Source organism: Acomys minous (genome assembly GCF_964271855.1).
Source record: "Acomys minous genome assembly, chromosome: 1".
Taxonomy (NCBI): domain Eukaryota; kingdom Metazoa; phylum Chordata; class Mammalia; order Rodentia; family Muridae; genus Acomys; species Acomys minous.
Genome location: NC_140483.1, coordinates 484,358 through 502,566, shown reverse-complemented (window position 1 = coordinate 502,566; position 18,209 = coordinate 484,358). Strand labels below are relative to the sequence as shown.

The window sequence follows — 18,209 nt, the reverse complement described above, 5'->3', positions numbered from 1 at the left end:
GGCTGTTTTACTTGCTTTTTCATGGAACCCCAAACCACCATCCTAGGGGTGGTACCACTTACAGTAGACTACACATTTCCACCATTAATCAAGAAAATGCCTTATAGACTTGACTATAGACATGGCAATGGTGGCGTTTTCTCAAGTGAAGTTCCTCTTCCCAGATTAACTCTAGCTTGTGTTAAGTTGATAAAAATAATCCAACTAGGACTGACTTTTTTTTTCCATAGGCTCAAGTTAAACTTCACAACCATACTATACTCATTTGTTTATTGTAGTGGCCCACATTAAATCATGAAGCTAAAGGATCTGCCTCAAATATTGGACAATGTGAATAAACCACGTGGTAGAGCTCATAGGCTGGAAGACATTGAACATCACCACAGGACCCCAGAACTGAAAGCCATGAAGTAAAGTTACTGCAGGGGGAGTGGGGGTGGGGCAGAAGGCAGAGCTGAGGAGAACAGTGTGGCCCCCTGGGGGAGGTGATGCTACTGTTGGGAAAGAGAGGGGATCTAGGGCACTGAGGCCCACCTTGGAGGTGGCAGGCAGTGACAGGCACTGTGACAGCTGAGGGGCAGGGTCCCTGCAGGCTGAGGGCTGGGGCCTGCAGAGGGGATTGGTGGGCTTTGTCTCCTCACAGGTGCCCTCTGTGTGACTGGAAGCCCTGTGTCATCTTTCCTTCTGCAGCTTAACTCTGAGTCTCCTCCTCTTCCTCTCATGTTTTCTCTCTCTGAATTTTAAGTGCTTTGTTGTTGATAATTTCTGCATATGGCTGTTTGAGTCTTCAAATCCACTTTCAAGCCTCTCCTGATCGCACTCACTTCCTACCCATTAAGAGGAAATCACTCTTAGATGGGTAATTTAAAATAAATTCTCCTATCCTGTTCTTATAGCAGTGCATTCTTTTTTAAAATATATTTTATTAATTTATTCATACTACATCTCAATTGTTATGCCATCCCTTGTATCCTCCATAGCAGTGCGTTCTTGAGTTACTAAGAAGCAACTCAAGGGCTCCTTAGCTGTGAACTCCTGAGTGCTGTACTTCCTGTGTCCCTGGCTTTCATTCTCTCCTGGTGACTTTGGGCTTATTATTTTCAAGTTCTTTAATTTCTGTCATCCTTTGACTGTCTCTCTCTCTCTCTCTCTCTCTCTCTCTCTCTCTCTCTCTCTCTCTCTCTCTCTCTGTGTGTGTGTGTGTGTGTGTGTGTGTGTGTGTGTATACTGTGTTTCAAATCAATCCCCCCTTCCCCTGATCTTCTAATTCTGAGACACCACCAAAATTCAAATACTACTTGACAGTCTTCCAGTTATTTCCATTTTCATGGATGCATTCTCTTTCTTTACTGACCACCAAGGACCTAGCCATGCATTGGAAGGTGCAGGGAATGGATTGTCATGTCTGCTCTTGATGGTGTTAATATCATGACTCAGTCTGCTAAGAACTGTCTACACATCCGGCCCGATGCTGCATTTCTAGAATATTCATTAGTATTATTCTCCCATTACAGAGGAGCAGTACCAGAGTATGGAAACAACTTGCCCAGCACTACACAGCCAGGAAGGCCAGGCCTGGATCCTGAGCCCTGTCTGACACCAGGTGCTCAAGCACTCTGCATCAACTGTGTAACCCAGATGCAATGACTGCATTCTACCTTTGTTTGCAGGTGAAGAGAAACACAGACAGGTTAAGTAATTGGTTGAAGACAATACATCGTGTGCCAGATGTGGCTTCACTCTTTAAGACATGGAGGATTTTCTTGGACCATAGAAGAGCAATTCCAGGACTTACCGTGGTCAGGTCAGAGTCTGTCACTCCTGGGCAGCCAAGGCTTCCCCATGATCAGGAGCCTGAATGGAGCCTCCACCTAATCTTCACCGCATGAGAAGTGAGAGCAAGTTGACAGTTTATGCTCATCTGAAAGCACCGTCTTTAGGGCTCAGCATTGTTGTGAGTGGGAATGCCATTGTGAATGTCCCGAGGCTCTCTGCATCAGTGGTGCTGTCTGGACATGACTACTGTACTTTTTCTTTGATTTCAGATGAAGAAACACACACACACATCCAGGCAAAACAATTTTTTAGGAGAATGCAACCATGCTCATGCTTGGACCAAAATAGACTGCATCTAGCATCTGGCACTCGTGACATCTTACTACCGTTATTGTGCCAAAGTCAGAAAGGGGAAGCTATCTTCTCTTTCACTGGCAGTAGGGCTAGAAAGGAGGGATCCCTGGACTCCCATCCCACAGGGACATGTTTATTAGTTCTGTCTGGGCTCTGGGGCCTCTGCCCACTGATGGTTAATTAACCACGTTGGTAATGATGGTTGAGAATGGAGAGGATTGACATCAGCATTCCATTAGGACATCCCACTGAGATAAGGTCACTTTCTGCTCTTTTTTGTCACTAGGGGGAAAAGTGATGTTGTTTTATCTATTGTGTCCTTTTGGGTGTCTCATTTATTTCTCTTAAGCCTTGCTTCAACCCTCTCAGTATATAAATATTATGTTTTATTTCTACTATCTTTGTTAAAATTGAGGTACAGGTTATATAAATGAAGTACTTAGGTTTAAGAATGTTTTTCTTTTATTATTATGTATTAGTACATCGAGTTCCAGGATCACATGTTTACATATGTGTACAATATTTTTTTGTATACAATGTATTTTGATTACATTCATTCTGTATTATCCTCTCTTGTCCCACTTATTCTTCCACCGTTCTCCCCTTTTCTCCTTCTATTGTCATGTCTTTTTGTGTGTGTGTGTGTCTGACTCAGCAAGTTGTATTAGGCTCGCTTACAATAATGCATATGAAGATTTATTTACAGGAGCATGGGGTTACTTGACCAGTGGTGGCACTACTAGAGACAGTATTGTCTCTTTCCTTCATAATGAACCTCAACATCAGGCAGTTCATTATTTATATACATAAAAAAAAGGATGACACCAAATAAAAAGATGTGTATGATGGCCCCAGTGTTGAGATACCTCACTATATCATTCGGAGCAGTGGGTGTGTGGACCAGAGATGCTGCTCTGTGCTGCTTCCTACAGCAGCCCAAGGAGTTCTTTTCACAGACTTCCACATGAGTGAAGATGGAATGATTTTTCTGAAGGAAAGAATTTCAATGTGAGCCAGTGTGAAGCAGAGCTCGATTTTTTCAGGGAGAAACTCTCTATAGACTTAAGCATTAGAGATAGAGCGATACGCAGGGCAAGCTACCCACAGAGAAGTGTGTGTGTGTGTGTGTGTGTGTGTGTGTGTGTGTGTGTGTGTGTGTGTGCACTTCACAAGACAGAGCTGTGTAGGCGCAATTTTCTTAACCAATATATTTTATTACAACTTATTAACTGAGCGTACATCACTTATAACCTGAATAACCAAACCAATAGGAAAAGAGGATTAAGGAACACCATAACAAAACCGTATGGATATCAGTTCTGAGGAGTGATTCTCCTGGCATAATCAGCAGGATTTCTTCTGCTGGAACCTGGAGTAACCAGAGTCCAGAACCTCAGCAGGAGCCGGAGCCCCAAAGCCTTCCCTTTAGCAGTTCTTTCTAGGAGTGTCTCAAAGTGGAGCGATGAACAGCAAAAACTATCCCAAGTCTCCAAAATTCCTGCCTCCAGTTCTTGCTCATTGATATATCTCCTCCCAGAGTCTGTTCATGGGATCTTTTCAGCTGACAACAATCAAGCTCCTGCACGAGGTGGTTGGTTTTCTAGTGGATTAACCTCACTTGTTTTCTCACAAGACTGGTCTAATCACACACACTTGGGATCCTAAAAAACAGGTTATTCTCTTCTTCATCACTGCATTTTAGTTCCTCACTGGTTGCTACTATTTTTGGCAGCTCTCAAGTTATATCTCAAAAAGGTTTTCCCTTCTTTTCGGTTAATGAGATTATAGGATAGCTCCTGGGGTGTCTTGGGTGGTATTACAACATGATAAGATGAAAAGGAGAAAAGAAAGGAAAAAAAAAAAAGAAAAGGAGAAAAGAGTTGCATAGGTGCTTAGGACATGCCTTTTGTGATAAATGGAGGTTCTTCCTGGAGAGTCCTAGGAAATAAAATGTGTATAGCTAGGAATAGAAAGAGGTCATTTCTGAAGGTCATATGTGCTTAGTCCTTATGCCATGACTCATCGCTATTTTAACATTCTTATTTGAAACTAGTCTATATGAAGAATTCTGCTTCTATGTAGGCAGCCTTCATAACAAATGTTAACTGTGCTCAAATTCTGGATTCTCAGTTGGCAAAGGCTCGCACTATATCCTGGTATGGGGGCTTCTTTCTTTTCCATGTCCCTCCATTTTCTTAGTCTGTCTATCCTTTTTCAGTCTTAGTGACTTCAGTTGTCTCTAGGACTAAAAACCTGACAAGAAGCATCATAAGGGATGAGGAGTTTATTTTGGCTTATAGATTGAGGGGATGCAGTCCATCACAGTAGGGCAAGATGGCAGGAAGGGTGTGGGCAGCAGGGATACATTAGATTCACAGTCAAGAGGCAGAAAGTGGATGCAACTGGGGCCACACTATAAATCCTCAAAGCCTGCCTCAAGACCCATTTTCTCCAGCCAGGCTCCAATTCCTAAAAGTTCCACAACATTCCAAAAGAATGCCATTATCTGTGAACCAAATGTTCAAATGCATGAGCTTATGGGGGGCAGGGGGAAACATTTTATATTCAAGTCACAAACTCTGTCAGTGAGGAAACAGCTCCTGGGTGCAGGAAGCTCTCATGTTAGGTTGCGATATCCTAATGCTATGAGACAGAAAGCCTCATGCTCTGCCAGAACCTGAGAGGCCACAAGGAAATATCTCATGACTTCAGAAGACAAAGATAGACAGACAGACAGATGATAGGTAGATAAATAGATAGATAGTAGATTGATAAATGACAGATAGACAAAGACTTAAGAACTCATTAGATTATTTCATTCTACGTTGTAAGGGGATCAAAGGGCATTTTTCCAAACCTCAAACTGGCTGTACCTAAGCTTTGCTTTCATGGCACATGCAGATATGTGCGAGGTCTAGAATGCCACAAGGATGTGCTTCCCCTACATGGATACAATGGCTGGGAAGAGAAGATGCATCCACAGACAACAGTGATAGAGTTTAAGAATGCATAAAAACAAAGGCCACAAAAATACAATGGAAAATGCTGGAAACATCCAGAATTGATAATTTTTTAATTTAAGGTCTATAAAGGAAATGGATACATTGTCTTTCTCCCTCCTTCTCTCTTCATGGTCACATTATAGGGCCTCATACATGTGGCCTTGGGAGCTTAACATTTAAAAAATATTCTCAATTGAAATAGAATTACATCACTTTCTCCCTCCCTTTCCAAGTTCCCACCCTCCAAGTCCTCACATGTCTCCCCGCTCAAGTTGACAGCTTCATTTCCTTTTATTATTACTGTTACATATATGCACAAATGTACAAATACAACCTATATATCATAAATAAAATTTTAAATTCAGAAAGCATGCAAGTATTTTGCCCTCAGCTTTCCCCAGAGTCCCCATCCTTCCCCAGCAGCCTCCTCAATGCCCTCTTTACCTCCTTGTTCCTCAGGGTGTATATGAGAGGGTTGAGCGTGGGAGTGCCCACTGCATAGAAGAGACCAAAGAACTTGCCCCTCTCCTGGGCATAGGGATTTTTGGGCTGCAGATAGACAGCAATGACTGAGCTGTAGAAGAGGGTGACCACAATGACGTGGGATGAGCAGGTCCCAAAAGCTTTCCTGCGTCCTTTTGAAGAGTTAGTCCTTACCACTGCCCTGGCAATGGCACCGTAAGAGATAAGGATGAGGCTCAGAGGTACAAGCAAGAAGATGACACCTGCAACTGCCAACTGAATTTCATTAAAAGTGGTGTCCCCACAGGAGAGTCGAATGAGAGATGGGACTTCACACAAAAAGTCATCTATCTGCCTATGGGGACAGAAGGGCAGGCGGAGGGTGGGTGGTATCTGAACTATGGATTGAATCAAACCTATAGCCCAGGCCACAGCGGCCAGCTGCCGACACAGGCGAGGGTGGATGATGGTGGCATAGTGCAGGGGCTGGCAGACAGCCACATAGCGGTCAAAGGCCATCACTGTCAGGAGGATGCACTCTGTGGTACCTAGGAGCATAAAGATGAAGAGCTGTACAGAGCATCCCAGAAAGCTGATGGTCTTTGTGGGTCCCCAGAGGTTGAGCAGCATCTGGGGGACACAGGTTGTGGTGAAGCAGAGGTCCAAGAAGGAGAGGTTAGAGAGGAAGAAGTACATTGGAGAGTGGAGCCTGGGGTCCAGTGTGGACAGCAGGAGGATGAGTGTGTTTCCTAGGAGGGTGAGGAGGTAGGAACACAGGACAACCACGAAGAGGATCTTTTCCAGGTGTGGGTGCTCAGAGAAGCCCAGCAGGAGGAAGCCCATGGGGGAGCTCTGGTTGACCATGGCGTTTTGTGTCTAGCTGGAGGGATGAGACTGTCAGAGTAGAGCGATACAAAGGGCCTGATGAAAACTCTCTTTGTATGCTTCTCAGGACTTTGTCAATATGTGCCAAGTGGACATTTTGTTCTTTTTCTGATCGCAGAAGTTTCCCTTCTAGACTCATCACCAATCAGATCTTTGTGTTTACCTGTTTCCCTTGGTCAAAGAGAGGGATGGAGGATGAGTGGACTGATGCCTTTGACTTCCTGGTTAAGGATGGAGAATGTTGATGTCAGATGGGTTAGTCAATTCATTCACTCTGTCAGTAGAAATGTGTTAGGTGTCCTGTATTCTCTGTCCTTTTCTGTTTTTGTTTTTCAGTGTTATCTCATGCCTACTATCTCTTGGAGGAACTAGTTAAATACTTTGTTGTAGGGCTTAGGATGTACCCCTAAGGCAGAAAACTGCCAAGCATGAACTGTGGTTTAGACCTGTAGTTTGCCTAAATATATAAGTAAGCAGATAATAAATAAATAAATAAATAAATACCAATTAATTTGCGTGGATTTTCAAGTTGTATCTCTGTAAGGTTGAAACTTTCACCATTCCTGTGTTGACTTGGTGAATCCTCCCCTCCTTTTTTTTGGCCTGGCTAGAAATATTTTATTTTATACTTTTTGTTTTTAAAGGCAGCTTATCAGAGATAGTGTAAGTCTTTTTTGTTTGTTTGTTTGTAATAGGGTCTTGTTCTGATGTACAGGCTGGCCACTGGCTCCAAACAATCTTCCTGCATCAGGCTCTGGAAGGCTGGGCCTGTAAGTGTGAGCTACCAAACCTGGCTCAGAATGTGTTTTGCACGTGAGAGATTTTCTTCTATTTTAGGGGACTCCATTCATATGCAACAGATTATTTCACTTGCCTTGGCTTCTTTAGCCATCTACTACTAAATAGCTGGCCTGGTTAGGAAAGCAGCTTTGGTCTGATCACTCAGTCCTCATGAGAAGTTAACAGGCAGGCAACAAGAGCGGCTTGTCAAAAGTCACTGTGGCTCACAGTTGCATCGTTAAAAGACTTAGATATGAGTGTCAGCCATGCCGGCTTTATGGGGCTAATGAAAATAAAGAATTCATGGGGAAGGGCATATTTGGGGGAAATTTCATCTAGGAGAAAGCACTCCATCACTGAAGTGACTGGAAATACTGGAGCAGAGAAGGCCACCTCAGTGAGGGAGGAGGGAAACTGAGCTGAGGACACAGGGCTCTCTGGTCTGGCAGATGACAAGAAAGCAATGGTGGCCAGGGCTCTGCTAGAATTGTTTTAAGAGGGAAGAACACTTACTGCCCCCACCATTTTTTCCTCAGAATCTTTTGCTCTCATTTCTCCACACCTTGTTTTTGCTCCTACAGAATGTGTCTCATTATTATAATTTTATATTCAAACCAGAGTATAAACAAAGCAAATCTCTGCAGCATAAATAATGAGGAAATCAACCTCCCAGTAGCTAGGCTAAGGATGTAAAAGAGATTTCCCACACATCTTAGAGGGCCTTCTGCTCTCCTCCCTAGCTTCCCATTTCCCATACTCAGACATGAAATGACCATTGTCAACTTTACATGAATTATTCTGTCTTTTCATCTCTTTTTTTCCCCTTTAAAAATACATTTCATGGAGGCTGGAGGGCACAGCTGTTAAGGGCACTTGCTCTTTTTGCAGAGGATGCTAAGCTAGTTCCCAGCACCCACATGGTGGCTTATGACCATCCCTGACTCCAGGTCCGGGAGATCTGATGCCTTTATCTGGTTTCTGCAGGTATCAAGCCATGTAGTGAACATACGCAAATACAGGCAAAATACTCACACACATGGTATAAAATAAAAAAATCTTATTAATATACATGGAATTTAGTGTGTGTGTGTGTGTGTGTGTGTGTGTGTGTGTGCGCGCGTGCGTGTGTTTGTGTGTGTGTGTGTGTGTGCGTGTGTGTTTGTGTCAGCATATGTATGGAGGTCAGAGGACAACTTGTGGGAATTGCTCTACTTTTATCGTGAGAGTTGGTGGGTTTGAATCGAGGTCATCTGTCATGATGGAAATGCTTTTAGCTGCTTCATCTTGCTGGACTCATTTTTTTCTTTGAGATCAGGGTTTCATGTAGCCCAGGTTGGCCTCAAACCCACTATGTAGTAAAGGCTGGCTTTAAACTCCCTATTCTCCAGTCTCTATGGAAAAATGTGAGGAATATTGCACATCTGATTGTTCCCTTGTTCCCTCCCTCCCTCCCTCTCTCTCTCTCTCTGTCTCTCTCCACGTATGTGTGTGTGCATGTGTATGCACATGCATGCATGCATGGGCATGAACGCTCACACACTCATGGGTGTGTAAACCTGTGGGAGACCAGAGGTTGGTGTCCACTGTGTTCCTCGGATGCAGTCTACCTTGTACTTTTGCGAGTTTACTGATTTGGCTGGACTGGCTGGCCAACAAGCTCCAAGATTCTTTCTGTTCCTGCCTCCTTAGTGCTGCGATTATAAGTGTGAATGTTGTTCCTGAACACCTTATTTCCAAGGCAGCCCTGCAAAATTCTTATCAGTTTTACTATTTATTTTGACAGTGAACAATCTCAGGGCAGGCAAGATTTCTAAAGTCATCTACTCAAAAAAAAAAATGTTGGGACCAAGAGAAAAAATGTCCATACCTCGGGGAGTACAGAACAGGAATTTTCATTGTGGAGCTATGACAGATGGTGGCACTTTCTTGTCCAAAATACAAGGGAGTGAGGCCACCAGACTGGTGTGATTCAGTGCTGCTGATAAAAGTCACCTTGCGTTGTATTCACACCTATTGCCTGCCTCTGGGCACTCAAGAGGCTGCTGCAGGTGGATTTGTGTTTGGGGCATATTTGTCTCAAAACAAAACACAAACAAAAAACAGCTCCCAAAGTAACAGAACCCCCCAAAGCAAGCAAATAAAAGCTCTCACCGCTTTGAACTCCCTATCTGGAGCTCTATTGCTAAGGACACACAGGAACCAATATTACATGAGAGAACAGCAAATACTTACCCTCAACTGAAGAAGAACCACTTTGTTTGCCAGCAATTGCCCATGATGAAATTCTTAACCGGTGCCTACTTTCTGCATGGGCATCAAGAAGAAATCTTGAAATAAGGGAGAATGACAGTCCCTGAAGGGACGACTAGATCTCTGGTTGTAAGAAGAACCATTAAGTTTTACAGCCCGGCACTGTTTGAAGCACACACTAATGTGGTTTGTTACAACTAGCTTATTCGATTCTTAAATTCTCAGATTTTTATGAGATAGCTTTTAAATCATAATTACCTAGACCCTTCCTAGTCAGGAGTTGTTTGCACTGTGTAAACAGAGCAAACCCTGCAGAGGTGGGCTCTCCCTCCCTTCAGCTATTAAACACTATCCACAGAGCTCTGATCATCCCTCACAACGCCACATATTAGTACCTTTCATTTCGCAGAGAAAGTTTACATTACTAGGCTAGTGCAATGGAGTGCTAAGTACCAGAGTTCATGTGCAGACACAAGTGAACTTACAGTTCGCCAATCACAGTTTGCTGCCTTTTCTCTGGGGCAAAGGAACCAAGTGGAACAGCAGCATTGGTTAACTAGCAAAGTTTTGGCAGTCTGTGGAAAAAGTAGCATGTGTCTTAGTGGTCCTGACATTAGGTATGTGGTGGAGCGAGGGATCCCAGAACTTCTACCCTACGGAGAGAAACATCTCATTAGTTTAGCTGAGACCCAGGGGTTCCACAGCCCACAGTTAATTAGCTAGTAAATTATGGTGAAGGGGGTGTGACTCTCTGGAGAAATGTGCCAGCAACGGCCATTACAAGAATAAATGACAAAGTCACCCACTCCTTCTCCGTTGGTAGGGATAACCAGGGTCACATCTACTCCCTTTCACACAGCATCACTCCAGTTCTCTGATCCATCCATCCACACATTTCTTGTGTGTGTGTACACTTGTGTTAATATAGACAGGTAAAGATATGTGTCTAGCCCTCATTTGATGTAGACGATTTTCCTGACTACCATCCATCAAAGTCAGGATATGAGGTCCCCAGCATAGTGAAGGCTTCAGAAGAATGTTCATATCTGGCAGTCATCTCATCAGTCTGAATGTGTAGCTAGAATGTTCATATATTCTTAGATGGTAGAATCTCTGCCTTGCTTCTTTGGTGACTTAAGGGACAATTAAAGCAGCCAGAAAGCCCTTAGGATATAGGGTTGGCTGTCCCTGTCACTGCATCCATGTGACTAGCATTCCAGTGATCACTAAGCCTGGATGGATCTTGCAAATAGCTGGAGACACACAAGCGAAGTCAAGAAGTAGCCTTAACTCTGGCTGTCGTGTCTGACCGTTATGGATCCAGGTCTGGGTTAGGTGGCCACTGGTGTGGGTTAGGAACTTTTTACAAATGCCACCAGGGAAACCAGGCTCACCTTGCACACATGTAGCTGTATGCTCACACACTGTTCTGCTCCAAGCCACTGCCAAAAATTTCCCATAATATTAAGCTCTGAAGGGATATGAGCCTGAAATATAGCTTGTGCAGATTTCTGTAGCATAAACTGCCTTTCTTCCCCCATCTCCGACTTTGCCCTGGACTAGACAGATTTTCCTTGTTTCTCAGGGTAGCCTGCAGCTTGTGAGAACTGAGTGCTGTGGTTATAGGTGTATACCACTGTGCTCGACAGTCATCTAACTACTTACACATGGCCAGTTTTAAACTGTCGAAATGCCATCACCACAGACATGGAACTGGCAGGATGCAGTACATCTCCCAAGGGCCAGATACACTTTATTTGAGTATTAGTTTATTTTCTTTCTTTTATTGCTTTTCATTTTCTTTTTTTAAAGATTTATTTATTTGTTATGTATACAGAGCTCTGCCTGCTTGTACCCCAGCAGGCCAGAAGAGGGCATCAGATCACATTATAGATGGTTGTGAGCCACCATATGGTTGCTGGGAATTAAACTCAGGACTTCTGGAAGAGGAGTCAGTGTTCTTGACTTCTGAACCATCTCTCCAGCCCTGAATATTAGTTTATATATCTTAATTTTTAAATACTGTACTGGCAGATTTATTATCCAGTCCTGAACATTAGTTTATATAACTTAATATTTTAATACTGTGCTGGTAGATTTATTATGAAAAATATGTCCTAGGGATGGAAGAATGATCATAGTGGTCTCAGTCAGCATGAGGAGCAAGGCACAAATGAGGATCCAAACAGAGATTATAACCACATACACACGGTAAAGTTTGCACTAGTTGTAGGTATGTGATGGTAATAACTCAACCTGAAAGGAAAAATAGGGCCATCTTGTGAATTTGATTATAATTGACATGATTATTTATTTATAGAAAAATAACATTTGTTCATCTATATACTGTCTGAAACAGCTAAGAAAAGTTCTAGAAACAAGTCCACAAATCTTTTTTTTTTTTAAGACAGGGTTTCTCTGTGTAGCCCTGGCTGTCCTGGACTCACTTTGTAGACCAGGCTGGCCTCGGACTCACAGAGATCTGCCTGCCTCTGCCTCCCAAGTGTTGGGATTACAGGCATGCGCCACCATGCCTGGCTCATAAATCTTGTTTGTTGAGCATATACATCAAAAACTAAAAAAGAAAAATGTTGAATCCATATAAAATTTCATGTTTTTGAAGACACATATATGGGTATGTGTGTGAATGTATACATACATGCAAACATACACATGGTAAAAAATTGTTACATGGACCAAGCAGCCAAACCTAACAATTAATAGAAATCCATTGCCGATGACTCTTTAATCAATCTTCTTAAAACCACACACAAATTAAGCCCCTTTGAATATTGGAAAGACATTTATGGTCATCCATTGGTTCAACATAGCTTAAATATAAACAACAACAAAATCCATCTGGTTTGACTTTAAAAATACACTGTTTGTGCTTCTTGGCTTTTTTTTTTTTCTTTTTAAAAAAATCTGGTTTGTTTTTTTGTTAGAGAGAGAGAGAGAGAGAGAGAGAGAGAGAGAGAGAGAGAGAGAGAGAGAATGAAATTGGGTGGATGGAGAGGTGAGAAAGATCTAAGAGAAGCTGAGGGAGAGGAATCATGATGAAAACATACTGAATGTGTAGGGTGGGGACCAAACAAAAGCCATCTTGCACCAAGCCTCTGACTTGTCCCCAGAGTGAACTCCCCCCTTTCCCCATGTTCCCCAAGTTCTCTGAAAGCCCACAAAAATACACCTGGTAACACCTGGGGGCCAACTCATAAGGTGAAAAACCCACAATGGTACAGTAGATAAAAAAAAAAATTAGATAAGATTCCCCTTGCGGCTTGGCCCAAACCTCCTACCCTATCATACCCTATCAGCCTTAAAGCCAACCTCCCTATAGCCCTCTTATCCAATCCTGTAACACCAAGACTTGGAAATTCCTGCTTGCGGTTTTTGCCTTTATAAACCCTAGACCCCAAGGAGACTAGGCCTATACCTTCCTCAGTTTCTGGGAATAGATGGTCCTTCCTCCAGAGCTTGCTCAATAAAAAGATCCTGTGTGAATTGCCTCTGGCTGGTCTCTGGTGGCCTAAAGGGGTCTTGTGACAAGGGAACCTTGAGAGTTGGCTCAAGACACCCCAAGACCGAGGGCCGGAGGGCAGGGATAAGAGACAAAGACAGGAGATAGAGGACAAGGGAAATGGAGCAAGGGGAAGGGACAAGTGAAACGGTAAGTGGTGTTTATTGGGGTCAGGGTGGTGTGTGTGCACATCCGTGTGCAAAGGACTGCCTCTGGAGAGGAGACAGATGTGGCACATAGGAAAATGGTGGATCATAGAGGCAAAAGGGAAACCCCTGTTAGTATGAGGTGTTTAATCTTAATTGCTCTATTATTTAGGTGAACCAAAGCGGTTTTTTATTTCTGTACTTCAATACTTTGGTAGCTGGACTTTGGTGGTCAGCTTCAGGAAGAGGTGTCCAAATAAGGGAAGAAACCTCGGTGGCTGGCTTTAGGATTGTAATCTAATGGTTTTAGCAGGCTAGAGGAAACGGGGCTGGGTGGGGGGTGGAGGTGGGTGCGCGAGTGCAGGGTGGGGGGTGGGGGTGGGGGTAGGTGATGGGGGAGGGGAGTGAGGGGTAAGGGGTGGGGGGTGGGGGATGGGGAGAAAGGCAAAGCCTGCCAGAGCTCTGTTTGTGAGCTGGCTAGAGTCCCTTCAGTACAAACTTTTTTTTTTCAATAAAAATGTACTAACTGTTAAACTCACAGATTATTGTTAAAGGAAATCTAAGAAAATTATTTCACTTCAATTTCTGTTTCCAAGAATGAAACAGGAAGCAATGATCCTAAGGCTGACTTTATGAACAAATCACTGATTGACACAACAAATGTCTAATTTTTGGAACATTTCCTTTAAGGTTTGAAATTTCTGAGAATTCCATAGAAGCACTTTCAGCAGCTTCTTCATTACTTGTTTGTAGAACTTGCCACATGAGTCATTTTCACAGAATTTTTAACCTTTTTTTTTTTCCAGACAGGATTTCTCTGTATAGTCCTGGCTGTCCTGGAACTCTCTTTGTAGATCAGGCTGACCTCGAATTCACAGAGATCTGCCTGCCTCTGCCTCCCAAGTACTGGGATTAAAGGCATGTGCCACTATACCCAGCTGAAACTATTTGTTACAGCTAGCAATTATCTAATTTGTTAGTTAAGGTCGTGTTTAACAGCTGGCTTGCAAAACTCTAGAAATTTAACAGTTGACTCCATTAGTATAATGCATATTTTGTATAATTTTTATTTACCTTCAAGTGTGGTGATTTGCTAGTTCAAATTATCTGCTGAAATTCTCTGAATAATTTTTAATCTCATTTATTATGTTTTTCAACTTCAGATTGGACTTTACTTTCCCAAAAAGACTAAACCTAAGAATAATAGGAATAGAGGAAGGATAAAAATCCCAGCTCAAAGGCCCAGAAAATATTTTCAACCAAATACAGAAGAAAAATTGTCATAACCTAAAGAAGGAGATGCCTATAAAGGTACAAGAAATTCACAAAATACAAAATATACGGGACTAGAAAATAAAGTTCCCTCACCACATAATAATCAAAGTAGCAAACATACATAACAAAGAAGAATATTAAAAGCTGCCCTTTTAAAGACCAAGTAACATATAAAGGCAGACACGTTAGGATTACATACAACTTCTCAATGGAAACTATGAAAGCCAGAGGGCTTGGATAGATGTGGGGCAGACTCTAATATACCACAGATGGCAGTCCACACTACTACACCTAGCAAAACTTTCAGTCACTATAGATGTAGAAAATAAGGTATTCCATGATAGAGCTAAATTTAAACGATAACTATTTAGAAAGCTAGCCTTACAGAAGGTGCTGAAAGGAAAACTCCAACCTAAAGAGGTTAACTACAACCATGAAAAGAAGAGAAGCATACCACTGCAACCACCACTGCCACGGCCACCACCACCACCACCACCACCACCACCACCACCGCCGCCGCCACCACCACCAACAAAATAACACCAATCAACAATTGTTGATCATCGTTCTCTCAATATCAATGGACTCAGTTCTACAATAAAAAGACACAGACTAACAGAATAGATGAGAAAACAGGATCCATTCTTCAGCTGCATCCAAGAAACCTCAACACCTAGGATAAACATTAGCTCAGGGTAAAGGGATGGAAAACATATTCAAAGCAAATGGATTTAGGAAGCAAGCTTGTGTGTATTATGTAGCCATAGTATCTACCAACATAGACGTCAAACCAAAACTAATCAAAAGATATAAAGAAGGACACTATGTACTCACACACACAAAAAAAATATCCACCAGGATGACATTTCAATTATTAACATCTGTGTCCCAAACACAAGGGCACCCAAGTTTGTGAAAGAAACACTCTACAACTTGAGTCACATACTGACCCTCACACACTGATAGTGAGAGTCTTCCATACCTCATTCTTAGCAATGGAAAAGTCATGCAGACAAAAACTAAACCAAGAAATGTGGAGTTAACAGACACTATAAACCAAATGGACCTAACAGAATACTTCATAAAAGAATATACCCTCTTCTCTGCACCTCATGGAACTTTCTCCAATATTTACTATATAACCAGACACGAAGAAAGACTCAACAGATACAGGAAAATTGAAATAACTCCCTGTGTCCTATCACACCACTATGGATTAAAAAGCTGGATATCAACAACAAAATGTTCACAAACTTATGAAAACTGAACAACTCAGGGTTAGGGTTAAAATGTGTCAAGACAGAAATAAGAAAGAAATTAAAGACTTTCTAGAAGTCAATGAAAATGAACACACAGCATACCCAAAATTATGGTGAGAGGACCCCCAGAGACCCCGAGAGACCTCTCAGAGACCCCAGACTGTTTGACTAAGCTGAATCCATGACAGGCTTCAGTTTTCCACTCTGCCTGACTAGGCCTGAGTTTCTGTCTCAGGAAAGCAATTCCTGAGTAAGTCACATGTGGGCGGTCAGGTTGACCGAAGACTGTGTTTATATTACTTTATGGCCTTGCTATTCTCTGAAAAGAACACAGCTGGCTCTACTTGATCAAATTAATGGTCAGCACCAGAGTAGAAGCCAAACCTCAGTGACTCTGCAAAATTCCTAGTAACTAGGAAAAGTCTCCAAACTGTTAGCCAATCCTGAATCTCCTCATATACTCTGTCTCACTTCTAACCAATCAGTTTAAAGGTTACCACAAAACCTCCTGAATGTCCATAAATTGAGCCTGTGTGCTCACTTCACGGTTGGCATTTTGAAAATAACGGTGATGCCTGCATGCTGGAATTTCTGCAGAATAAACGCTTCTTGCTTTTCCATACTGCTTGAGTCTGGGGTCTTCCTTCAGTGATTCTTGGACCCTTACAATGAGACACACTGAAGGTGGTATAAAAGGAAAATTCATAGTACTAAGTACTAAGTGCCTACAAAAACAAAAACAAAAAATCTGGATAGATCTCATACTAGCAGCTTAATAGCACACCTGAAAACCCTAGAACAAAATGAAATAATCACACCTAAGAGGAATAGACAGAAAGAAATTATCAAAGTGAGGGCTGAAATAAATAAAATAGAACCAAAAAGAACAATACAGAGGGTCAATGAAAAGAGAGTTGGTTCTTTGAGAAAAACAACAAGATAGACAAACCCTTATCCAAACTAAGTAAAAGACAGAGAGACAAGATCCAATTTAACAAAATCAGAAACAAAAAGGGGGACATAACAACAGACACCAAGGAAACTCAGAGAATTATAAGGACATACTTTAAAAACCTATAAGCTGCCAAATTGGAAAATCTAAAAGAAATGGATAATTTTGCAGATAGTTAACATTTACCAAAGTTAAGTCAAGATCATATAAACAATTCAAGTAGACCTATAATCACTATTGAAATAGAAGCAGTCATTACAAGTCCCCCAAACAAACAAACAAAAATGTAAGGTCCAGGGGCGGGAGAGATGGCTCAGAAATTAAAAGCACTGTCTGCTCTTCCAAAGGTCCTGAGTTCAATTCCCAGCAACCACATGGTGGCTCACAACCATCTATAATGAGATCTGGTGCCCTCTTCTGGTATACATGAAGCAAAACACTATGTACATATGATAAATAAATAAATCTTTAAAAAGAAGAAAAATGAAAAAGAAACTGCTCTTTGGTGTAGGAACATATTCTGCAGGCTACTGAAAGAGAAACATGGATACCAAGCCAGCCACAAAACCTTTAACTTGTCCTCCCTGCACAATATGCTAGGGCAATGGTGACCCTTAATTTGTGGGAGAATCCACCCAATATCTGGTTTGGCCTAAGGTCCACTCCATGAGAAGGAACCCACATCTGACATTGCCTGGGTAACTAGGAACTAGGTACTAGAATAATTCCTAGAGTCATTCTGCTGTACTTGTATCGGTGCCTTATGCAGTCATCACCAGAGAGACTTCCTCAGGCAGCAGATGGGAACAGACGCAGAGTCCCTCAGCCAGACAGTATAAAAGAAAGAGTCCAAACTGTAGGTCTCCATACAATCCCTCCCTCAGAGCTCAGAGAATCCTGTGGAGGAGGAGGTGGGAAGAGGGTAAGAGCCGGAGGGGATAGAGGACTCTGGAGAACAAGGCCCTCTGAATCAACTAAACAAGGTTCACATGGGCTCACAGAGATGGAAGCAGCAAGCTCAGGGCCTGCATGGATCTGCACCAGGCCCTCTGCATATATAGTTGCTATTAGCTTAGTATTTTTATAGGATCTCCAACTGTGAGAATGAGTTGGTCTCATACCCTTGTGTGTGCTCTAAGACTGTTGGGTTGCTTTGCCCAACTTTGACAAGATTGTTTTTTGCTTCATCTTATTGCGTTTTATTTTGTCACATTTGGTTGTTATATTTTAGGAGATTTTTTTCTTCTTCTTATGACAGACAGAAAGAAAGTGGATCTGGAGGGAAGACAAAATGGGGAAGAACTAGGAGGAATAGAGGGAGAGGAGGAATAATGCGGTTATATCATATCAGAACAGAATCTATATTCAATAAAACAAACAAAAAAAGACAATAAAAACCTCAATAGGGAAATACACTACCCCTTTTTTCCATTGATTTATTTATTTACTCAGTTTATATCCCAGTCACTCCCTCCTCCCCTCCCAGGCCTACCCTCCCACCCACTTCCCCCATAGCCCCCCAAAATCCCACCACCTCTTAAGGACAAT

At 42.3% G+C, this 18,209-nt stretch overlaps 1 protein-coding gene across 1 annotated transcript; it reads right to left on the bottom strand.

Annotated features, from left to right (window-relative positions):
* Positions 1-5,519: 5,519 nt before the first annotated feature.
* LOC311604502 (olfactory receptor 2H1-like) lies at positions 5,520-6,865 on the bottom strand (the record flags this gene model as incomplete). The annotated part of the gene is made up of 1 exon (XM_084794463.1): positions 5,520-6,865. Exon 1 carries the CDS (start codon positions 6,456-6,458, stop codon positions 5,520-5,522), a length of 939 nt encoding a protein of 312 aa, XP_084650589.1. The 5' UTR covers positions 6,459-6,865.
* Positions 6,866-18,209: the final 11,344 nt, after the last annotated feature.